At 36.7% G+C, this 11,307-nt stretch overlaps 1 protein-coding gene across 1 annotated transcript; it reads right to left on the bottom strand.

The window, feature by feature from the left end:
• Positions 1–321: 321 nt before the first annotated feature.
• On the bottom strand, positions 322–2,615 carry LOC132554623 (uncharacterized). The gene is made up of 3 exons (XM_060218944.1): positions 2,357–2,615; positions 1,565–1,708; positions 322–695 (listed from the first exon to the last, which is right to left on the bottom strand). Exons 1-3 carry the CDS (start codon positions 2,613–2,615, stop codon positions 322–324), a joined length of 777 nt encoding a protein of 258 aa, XP_060074927.1.
• Between the last annotated feature and the right edge of the window lie 8,692 nt (positions 2,616–11,307).

The following is an 11,307-nucleotide window of genomic DNA, read 5'->3' as shown; positions in this document are numbered from 1 at the left end:
TCTTGAATAAAATAGTAGTATCAGAAATTCAATTCAAATTCAAAATATATACATCATGTATATATATACAGATATAAAACAGCCCACAATAAAATGTCAGTTTTCCATTTCAAACAATAATTGCGTCAATGCTCTGAATATGAATGTTTATGTTCTTACTCGATATAGAACCTACATATTTATTCAAGAAAATATGGAAGGATATCCAGATCCAGTTTCTCAAAAAAAGTTTCTGTACTGGCCCAATCACCTGATAGAACATAAATCCTACTTTTTTCTGCGGTAATAAACATTTTTTGAGAAAATGGATCAGAAAAAGAATTAGATATTGATTTCTCCGGGAGTTGTTCTTGTATACCCGATATTGGCGAAAGCTTGATGTTTTCCCGGGATCGGGCTGGAGCCTAAGTCGGGCACTTCCCTTAGCATGTGATATCGGGTGTCATGAAATTCCTGGCAGGTACAGCATGCCTGAATCCACATGAAGACAGTTCCAACAATAGAAAACACAACTCCAATACATGCCACATAGGTGCCATAGTTTAGGGAAATCTCTGGAACAATGTTCAGTACTTTGTAAAATCCAGCATATCGGTTTGGTGTATAATCAGGAACAGGTAGGCCATGCCATTCTGCCTGGGTGTCCGCAAGAACGGACAAAAACACCAGGATGATTGATGCCACTAGACAAACAGCTGTAAATACAAAAAAACCAAATTAATATGCAAGCTATTAATTATTTCAAAAAGATTAAATGGGATAAAATCATTACTTTAACGTTGTTTAGAATATGATATAAGAATTTTTAAAAATATAATAACAAAACCCTTATCAGCTTTGATTAGACATTTCAGTGGTGAACTTTCCCAGCGATACCTATTAATTTTCTTAGTATTGATCAATCACAACAATGCTTTAGAAATTCTGTTTACTGCTTTGAAATCTGTCATTTTTTTCCTTCAGATGCAAAAGTAATAAATGTTGAATAAATTGGTTTTGTACCAAAAGTTTGCTGTATACTCTGTGGTTTTTATCAAAATCTATGTCAGCAGTTTTGTAAGTAACATTTGTATGATGAAAAGAGTAAAATGGCAAAATAACATTTATTGTCTATTCAAAATAACAATGGCCTTTAATCAAACCTTACATCATAATTACTTTTGGGGTCAGTATCAAAGATAGTGTATACTACTGTTTCCAGCACTTTTCTATTAACACACAGTTTTGAGACCAGGGATGTATAATACAGTAATATACGTCCCTGTTTAAGACCAAAGCTCTCGGGCACCTGTTTTGTAATTAAAATCAAAGACTAGACAGAGTGACTTCCCTTCCCATATGTTTTGTCTTTATTTTTTTATGGTACGACAACCGAAATGGTGGAGAAGTTATCTTGTTTAACTAGGCCCTTGAAAATTTTACGAAGCAAACAGCAAAAATGTGAATGAGACAAGTGGAGAATTCCCAAAGAAATAGTTTTGGCATACATCAATACAACTTCATCATGTGAATTTAGAGTTTAGATTTCCTGAACTTAATTTTCGACCAATATTACACAACTTACTAAGAGGTGTGGTAGCCACAGCAAGACAGAGCTCTCCAGTAGTGGAGGCATATTTCCTACAGGCCAGGATAAATGTTGAGGCACAACACACAATCATTCCCAAAGATCCAAGCAGGAACAGCAGCTGGGCTATCTCAAGCATTGCTGTAAGGTAAAAATTTGTGTCATTATCACAGTAAATAAATAAGAATTATAATAAAATCGTTTTTCGTTAGACTTTTCCCTCTAATTCATAGGCAAACATTTCTCTTTTGAGCTACAAGTATACCAAAGATATATATTACATTGTTATATACATCCCTGATGTTTACATAACTTGGTATCCTAATCTACTACTATCTTTACACATGGACAGTTTTCTCGTAGTTACATTTACATGTAAGAGGTTATTATCAATTTTCCAACCGAGGACCTCTTGCTTACCAAGTCTTACTTTCAGCAAATTGAGCTTAACGGATCTCTACAGCAGGGCAGTATAATGTGACTCTCTACCAGTGTAAGTCAAATTTATACTGTTACCACTATAAAAGTACTGAAAGATATCCCCATCAGCTCATCCCACTCAGTCACATTAAGTTGTTAATATTTCCTCTAAAGACTGACAGATCCTAAAGTCTTCATCACCATAAGCGAAGGCTTAACTAACAGTTCGCTTATTAGGTGCAGCGCACTGGGACACCAGGTAAAATTCTACCTGCAGTATTAACCCAGCTACCCACAAGACAATAACTGTAGCTGGTGATCACTGTATTAAAACAAAACATTTTTTATTGTTGATTAAAAGACACTTACGTGGAACCAAGCCCTGGTTGTCAACTTTACCAAGCATCATCATGTTGAGAAATCGTCCTTCGTCAAAGAAAAAGAGACCCGAATTAATTGACCTCGTTATAGTCTGTGTACCATCGTCTGTAAACGGCAAGTTCACTTTCAGGACGAACCAAAAAGGTAGCAAAGCTGACAGAACGCATGCTACACTGCACAGTCCGTACACTATTCCTGTAAGAGCCAAAATTTTGGCTCGTAACAGATTACCGAGGCAGTCCGCCATATTTCAAATGCGCACCAACACTTCCGCCTTTTTCACCTGTCCACAGGTAATTTTGCACACCTGTGCAGTTTTGCCCAAAATATTCACTTGTATATAGATTTACTCTGTTTCCGAAAAGTCAGAAATTCTATGAGGGTGATATTATGATATCATATTCTATGGATATCTCCGAAATTCCTGAAATTTTACAGTGCTGACCGCCTTTCTACACCACCGCCATCTTTGTTTACCGTTACAGGTGCGAATGTGACGCTAGCTTGCGAAGGGGAATAACTCTCGAGAAGCCGCGCCCCAAAAGTGAATCATACAGCAAAAATCTGCGTGTCCTTGTGCAAGTCCTTACTCTATCTGCTTAAAACGAAAGACGGAAGGACCGTAAAAGCGGACGTTATGACAATTAAATAAATGAATTGATTAAAACAAGACATCTGGTATAATTAAATTCTTACCAAATTATCTTCCTATCCTTCAAACCAAATGCAAAAAAATTAAATTATATACAGTGTGTTGTTTTATATTTTTACCATAACGTTAAACCTAAAATCATATGAAAATCGAAATTATAGAACTCACACATAATCATTATATCTAGAGAAGGGTGCATTTCATCAAATGAAGCAACAAATTTTACCAGGTTTCTAGAGCTAATAGTATTATTGTATAAATATGCACTTTTTGATTTGAAAATGATATCCTATTATTTGGTTTTAACATATTTAATTGAACAATTTCAATTTGATTGGGCACAAGTTTTCCAACTTATATTAAGCCCTTTCGCCATAAAGTTTGACAAAATACATAACGACATGTTTAAATAATAATAATAAAATACACGAAGAGAGAGAGAGAGAAGGGGGGTGTAGTGGTGGTGGTTCATCTATACAATTTATGTCTTAAAGTGTAAATCAGTTTCTCCTAAACCGGACAACACAAGTATTAGTTACACTGTACACTTCTGACCGCCTTCGAGCTTTTCTAAATTTCCTCACACCCCTTGCTTTATCCCACATTCTCCAGTTCTATTATGTAAATTATATTGGGATTAGACGTAGACACGCTTGAATGATTTGTACATATACTTTGTTCTGTGATGAAATAACTGAACGGGAAATAAAATGAAATAAAAAGGTGAAATCATGACGCATCAGAATTGTTCTAACATACAACATGGATTTCGGTCATCTCAGTAATTTTATGACTTATTTTGGTCGGAACGAAGGAGAAAATGTGCGATGTATAAAGTCATAGCCATGAACAAAACAGGTTTGGTTTAACATATTTTATTGTTTATAAACAAAAGAATTGGACACCAGTTATGTCAACTGATTTCATATTACGCGTGTTGTGAACATTGTATAAGTCATATTTGCTTCTAAATTAATCGTTATGTTGATCGTTGTTAATTTATTTAGAACGATTCATGACTAATCTACAATGTACATGTAAGGTTTGCTGTTTAACGCTTTATCACACTTTTGTCCCTAATAATATACATTTATATATTTTGAGATACAGGTGCTGTTTCATGGTCATATCAGAGTTCATGCAAATGGACAGTCTTTAGCTAGTCCGAAGCTGATATTAATTATCTGTCAGAGTCGATGTCACGTCATCGGGATAAATTATGACGTCATCAGACGCTTCTGCTCAGTTGGCAGATGGCTGGCAGTCCGCTAACAGTGCGAAAATAGTATCAACGAGCCAGACGAAATGATGGAAGAGGAAGAAAGAAATAAATTTTGAGGACAGTGACGAGAAACAAACGACAACGATTGTAGAAAATATGGAGAAATACAAAACGTAAAACAGAATCTAACCTGGGCGACAGTATCGCGGTTAGCAGTCGTCAACAAAGGTAGGTTAATTCATACAATTCCACCTGATCAGGTTATTTCTGTCTGCCCAGAAAACAAATGGATCAGAGTATGAACCGAAAACGCGAAAGTTTCCAGAGCTGATATATCTGTCCACAGGGACTAGACTGTCAATACACTCGTACTTAAACGTACTATTAACATAAGTCTGGGTATATCGACAGACGAGGCTCCACGCTTTGTTACGTACAACAGTTACTGGTTAGATCAGATTTCTAGGTTTCCCTTGGTACATGATGTCACATTTCTATGTACAACAGTCACTGGTTGGATGAGATTTCTAGGTTCCCCTTGGTACATGATGTCACATTTCTATGTACAACAGTTACTGGTTAGATCAGATTTCTAGGTTTCCCTTGGTACATGATGTCACATTTCTATGTACAACAGTTACTGGTTGGATGAGATTTCTAGGTTCCCCTTGGTACATGATGTCACATTTCTATGTACAACAGTCACTGGTTGGATGAGATTTCTAGGTTCCCCTTGGTACATGATGTCACATTTCTATGTACAACAGTTACTGGTTAGATCAGATTTCTAGGTTTCCCTTGGTACATGATGTCACATTTCTATGTACAACAGTTACTGGTTGGATGAGATTTCTAGGTTCCCCTTGGTACATGATGTCACATTTCTATGTACAATAGTTACTGGTTGGATGAGATTTCTAGGTTTCCCTTGGTACATGATGTCACATTTCTATGTACAACAGTTACTGGTTGGATGAGATTTCGAGGTTCCCCTTGGTACATGATGTCACATTTCTATGTACAATAGTTACTGGTTAAATCAGATTTCTAGGTTTCCCTTGGTACATGATGTCACATTTCTATGTACAATAGTTACTGGTTGGATGAGATTTCTAGGTTTCCCTTGGTACATGATGTCACATTTCTATGTACAATAGTTACTGGTTGGATGAGATTTCTAGGTTCCCCTTGGTACATGATGTCACATTTCTATGTACAACAGTCACTGGTTGGATGAGATTTCTAGGTTCCCCTTGGTACATGATGTCACATTTCTATGTACAATAGTTACTGGTTGGATGAGATTTCTAGGTTCCCCTTGGTACATGATGTCACATTTCTATGTACAACAGTCACTGGTTGGATGAGATTTCTAGGTTCCCCTTGGTACATGATGTCACATTTCTATGTACAACAGTCACTGGTTGGATGAGATTTCTAGGTTCCCCTTGGTACATGATGTCACATTTCTATGTACAATAGTTACTGGTTGGATGAGATTTCTAGGTTTCCCTTGGTACATGATGTCACATTTCTATGTACAACAGTTACTGGTTGGATGAGATTTCTAGGTTCCCCTTGGTACATGATGTCACATTTCTATGTACAATAGTTACTAGTTAGATCAGATATCTAGGTTTCCCTTGGTACATGATGTCACATTTCTATGTACAATAGTTACTGGTTGGATGAGATTTCTAGGTTCCCCTTGGTACATGATGTCACATTTCTATGTACAATAGTTACTAGTTAGATCAGATTTCTAGGTTTCCCTTGGTACATGACGTCACATTTCTATGTACAATAGTTACTGGTTGGATGAGATTTCTAGGTTCCCCTTGGTACATGATGTCACATTTCTATGTACAATAGTTACTGGTTGGATGAGATTTCTAGGTTTCCCTTGGTACATGATGTCACATTTCTATGTACAATAGTTACTAGTTAGATCAGATTTCTAGGTTTCCCTTGGTACATGATGTCACATTTCTATGTACAATAGTTACTGGTTGGATGAGATTTCTAGGTTCCCCTTGGTACATGATGTCACATTTCTATGTACAACAGTCACTGGTTGGATGAGATTTCTAGGTTCCCCTTGGTACATGATGTCACATTTCTATGTACAATAGTTACTGGTTGGATGAGATTTCTAGGTTCCCCTTGGTACATGATGTCACATTTCTATGTACAATAGTTACTGGTTGGATGAGATTTCTAGGTTTCCCTTGGTACATGATGTCACATTTCTATGTACAACAGTCACTGGTTGGATGAGATTTCTAGGTTTCCCTTGGTACATGATGTCACATTTCTATGTACAACAGTCACTGGTTGGATGAGATTTCTAGGTTCCCCTTGGTACATGATGTCACATTTCTATGTACAATAGTTACTGGTTAAATCAGATTTCTAGGTTTCCCTTGGTACATGATGTCACATTTCTATGTACAACAGTTACTGGTTGGATGAGATTTCTAGGTTCCCCTTGGTACATGATGTCACATTTCTATGTACAATAGTTACTGGTTGGATGAGATTTCTAGGTTTCCCTTGGTACATGATGTCACATTTCTATGTACAATAGTTACTGGTTGGATGAGATTTCTAGGTTTCCCTTGGTACATGATGTCACATTTCTATGTACAATAGTTACTGGTTGGATGAGATTTCTAGGTTTCCCTTGGTACATGATGTCACATTTCTATGTACAATAGTTACTGCTTGGATGAGATTTCTAGGTTTCCCTTGGTACATGATGTCACATTTCTATGTACAATAGTTACTGGTTGGATGAGATTTCTAGGTTTCCCTTGGTACATGATGTCACATTTCTATGTACAATAGTTACTGCTTGGATGAGATTTCTAGGTTTCCCTTGGTACATGATGTCACATTTCTATGTACAACAGTTACTGGTTGGATGAGATTTCTAGGTTTCCCTTGGTACATGATGTCACATTTCTATGTACAATAGTTACTGGTTGGATGAGATTTCTAGGTTTCCCTTGGTACATGATGTCACATTTCTATGTACAACAGTTACTGGTTGGATGAGATTTCTAGGTTTCCCTTGGTACATGATGTCACATTTCTATGTACAATAGTTACTGGTTGGATGAGATTTCTAGGTTCCCCTTGGTACATGATGTCACATTTCTATGTACAATAGTTACTAGTTAGATCAGATTTGTAGGTTTCCCTTGGTACATGATGTCACATTTCTATGTACAATAGTTACTGGTTGGATGAGATTTCTAGGTTTCCCTTGGTACATGATGTCACATTTCTATGTACAACAGTTACTGGTTGGATGAGATTTCTAGGTTTCCCTTGGTACATGATGTCACATTTCTATGTACAATAGTTACTGGTTGGATGAGATTTCTAGGTTCCCCTTGGTACATGATGTCACATTTCTATGTACAATAGTTACTGGTTGGATGAGATTTCTAGGTTTCCCTTGGTATATGATGTCACATTTCTATGTACAATAGTTACTGGTTGGATGAGATTTCTAGGTTCCCCTTGGTAAAGTTCCATACAAGGTAATGCATTTAATATGTATTTACTAGTGTATACAATATTGTAGAATATGATTGGGATGACTGCAGACATGTCTGGATCATTTAGCCTTGACATCAAACGCTAGACATTTTGATGGACAGATGTCTCATGTTGTTCAGTCTGTCATTATGTCTAACCTCTGGTGTTGGGGTCAGAGGAAACTTGAAAGAACATGTCTAATGAAGATCAATGGAATGTAATTAGTTTTAAATCTTCACTGGAATTATTCATCTGCTTTGAATTCCAGCAACTCCTACTAAATATATGAATCTTTATTTTCCAGAAATCCATGCTGACTTAAGACCCTTGGTAGGTGAGTCAAATCAACTTGACTGGGCATAGTGCGCGAAAATAGAGCAGTTCCCTGAAAACCAGAATCAGAACAACTTTCATCAACAATGGAATTGTTTGGACAACCTGACAAGAGCACAGACTGGTAGTCATTGATTACAGGATGTGATATGTTTGGTAAGGGAGTAGTGGATGTACTTAAGGAAGTTGTGAAATACTTGAACCATAAGACAAAACATGACTTGTGAACTTGTTCAAAAGATTATACAAAGGAAAAGAGATCCAATGTCCGGTGCAATCGTACGGTAAGTTCAATAGTCCACACAAGGCGGATTCCGCACGGAATACCGAGTCCGGCTCCAAAATCGTAAGAAACAAAAGGAACAGACAGCCAGACAACGCCTTCGGTAGATTTCAGTCGAGTTCTGAGGACGACACACCTAGTGTGTCGAAACATGTAAACCATTAAACTCGACTGAAATGTACCGAAGGCGTTGTCTGACTGTCTGTTCCTTTTGTTCAAAAGATTGTTTTCAAGTTCACAGGGGTCAGATTTTTTTTTAGAAAAATTAACATAAACACCTTTTATTGGAAAAAAAAACAGAGTATCTAGTGAATTCATTCTTGGTTAACTGATAAACATTAACATGATATTATCTCTGATATACATTGACGTCTTTAACAAAGATCATGATTTGGTATTATTGCTTTAATATCCATGTGAGCGATACATGCCCTCTGGACCTCTTGTGATTGTCATGGCTTTCACATGGGAAATGATTTTGACGTTTACAGAAGCCAGATAAATATTACTTCGCAAATAAAATAAAAATGATGATGATTGATTTTATTTGTAAATCTAACTGAATATTGCAGGAGGGGCGGGCTCGATAAACAGAAACATAGCAGGTTCTGTAAGATCTTTCTTCTTTAGGAATGGTAGGATTTTGTCCAAATCTAGTCTAAATCATGATTTGATGATGGGGAGACAAGTATATATGAGCAAGCCTGACCACCTTAAAGGCAGAGGGGCGGGGAATACTATTTGAAATAGAGAAATCATTTTTTTAAATTTTCTGATATAGGAATGGCAGGATTTTATCAAATTTGGTCTAAAGCATCCTGAGGGAAAGGTTAACCAATTTTATATATATAGTTGGTGGGTCACAGCCCCCTGGTATCTGAGGGGCTGGGCTTAAAAAAGGGAGATATATATCATATTGTTTAAACCCTTTTCTTCTGTCAGAATGACAGAAATTTGTTCAAATTTAGTCTAGTGCATCCTTGCTTAAATGAAATTCAGTGAATCATTGAACATAGGTCAGATTGTGGATATTGGCAATCTGAATACAATATGGTTAACAGATACATAGATAGACATCCGCTTTACTCACTGTAAAACATAGTTGAAGGGTGTAATCTTTGAAATACAGCTAAGAGCATTTTACAGCAAAATGAAAATGTTTTTTCTTTTTTTTTCTTTTTTTTTCTTTAAATTATTTGAAATATGAAATAACTGCTCTTTATATATGTATATCAATATTTCTCTCCAGAGGCTGTTTTGCATATTTGAAAATTACTTTTCTCAAAAAACAACACGAAAATACCAACATGTCATCATAATTATAATCAAAACTAAAATTCAATAAAACTAGGGCAAACATGCACAAAAAAAAAAGATCTACACGGGGACCCCTGAAAAAGCATAAGGATAATAAGACCATGCGTACCAGATGAGTAGGCATCTTCTGCTTCATTGACGATAGACGCCATGTAAATCTATGTGGTGTTCTGAAAAGAGACCAAGGTATACAACAACTGAACAAACAGGTAAACTATGAGCACCAAGCATGTCCAATTCCATATTGCACAAAGAAATAAAATATTTCACAATAAGATCTCTATGACAACCATAAAACTTTTTCATTTTCATTAACCTGCATCTTATGAATATTTGTAGGAAATGCAGTAAACAATACGTCGGGCAGACATCCACTACCATTAATACCCCCGTTTATAATCATCTGTACAGCATACATATTAAAGAAGATGACAAACCAGTGGCAGCAACTTTCACATCGCCAGGTCACACCAATAATGACGTCAAAGTAATAGGTATTGTGAAGGACGTCACGGATACCAACCGTCAACTTCGAACAGAAGGAAGTTGGATAGTATCCTACAAACCACAACTCCTGATGGTCTCAAAATAATCTCATCATGGTGTATACCAAAACAATACTGAGAAAGCAGCCAAATACGAAACTGAGAATTTCTTGCATCAACTCTGGGAGAACTTCCTCAACTATGAGGAACCTACGGAGACATGCAGACACAGTGCATGGTCTCATAAAAACCTGCAAATGAACATACGGGCGCAAGGAAACATATGATCGTTTGAAAAACGTTTGAAGATATGTCCAAAATTAATACATTAAAACCTGATGATAAATAGCTATTCGAAGTGCTGACTAAGAACCAATTGGACCTGGTAAAATTCAGAGTAAAACCAGGAAGCACAGTTGGTCCTCAAAGCCGACAGTTCAGACCAGTCCTGGAGGAGGGCATTGAACTGCTTAAAAAGGACTTAGCACTGTCGGATAGAGATAGTGACGACACTGCATCCTCTTCTAAATCATCTGAAGTAAACACACAGGACTACAAGATGTTGGGATACCAGTAGATGTCTACGACCAAATCCGAAGTAGGAGGAAACAGCCAACAATATGAGTCGAACTCTGCTTCTACCATTTGTTTGGATGAACAAATCTTTTAATTTTATGAACTCTGTAACAGTAGTTGCAATCGTTGATAAATCCATTTATGATTGAGAAACTCCTAATTTACTGGTTAACGGGCACAATATCTGATATATACTTGTGTAGAATACATACAATGAACTGTATTAACCGTTACGGAAACTATAGAATGTAATGGAAGGTCACGTATGTGACCCTTAATGTGTACGTCATAATGTAAGGTGCCCACATTTTAAGTACTTCAGAGGAAATTTCATCACATTTGTTGTCCTGATGAAGACCACATAGTTCGGGCGAAACCGCTTGACAAGATTAATAAACCTTCTACCAACTTATCCTGAGCTTGCTGTGGTTGATACTTGCGTCTTTAGTCCCTATTTCTCAATCACCCTGCATACTGGTTGGTATCCCAGCAAGGGATATCAGGAACACCCTAATTTACACATAG

The sequence above is a fragment of the Ylistrum balloti genome, unplaced genomic scaffold (assembly GCF_031769215.1).
Source record: "Ylistrum balloti isolate Yb309-2 unplaced genomic scaffold, AGI_CSIRO_Ybal_v1 Utg370418, whole genome shotgun sequence".
In the NCBI taxonomy this organism is placed as follows: domain Eukaryota; kingdom Metazoa; phylum Mollusca; class Bivalvia; order Pectinida; family Pectinidae; genus Ylistrum; species Ylistrum balloti.
This window is presented reverse-complemented; position numbering and strand designations above follow the sequence as displayed.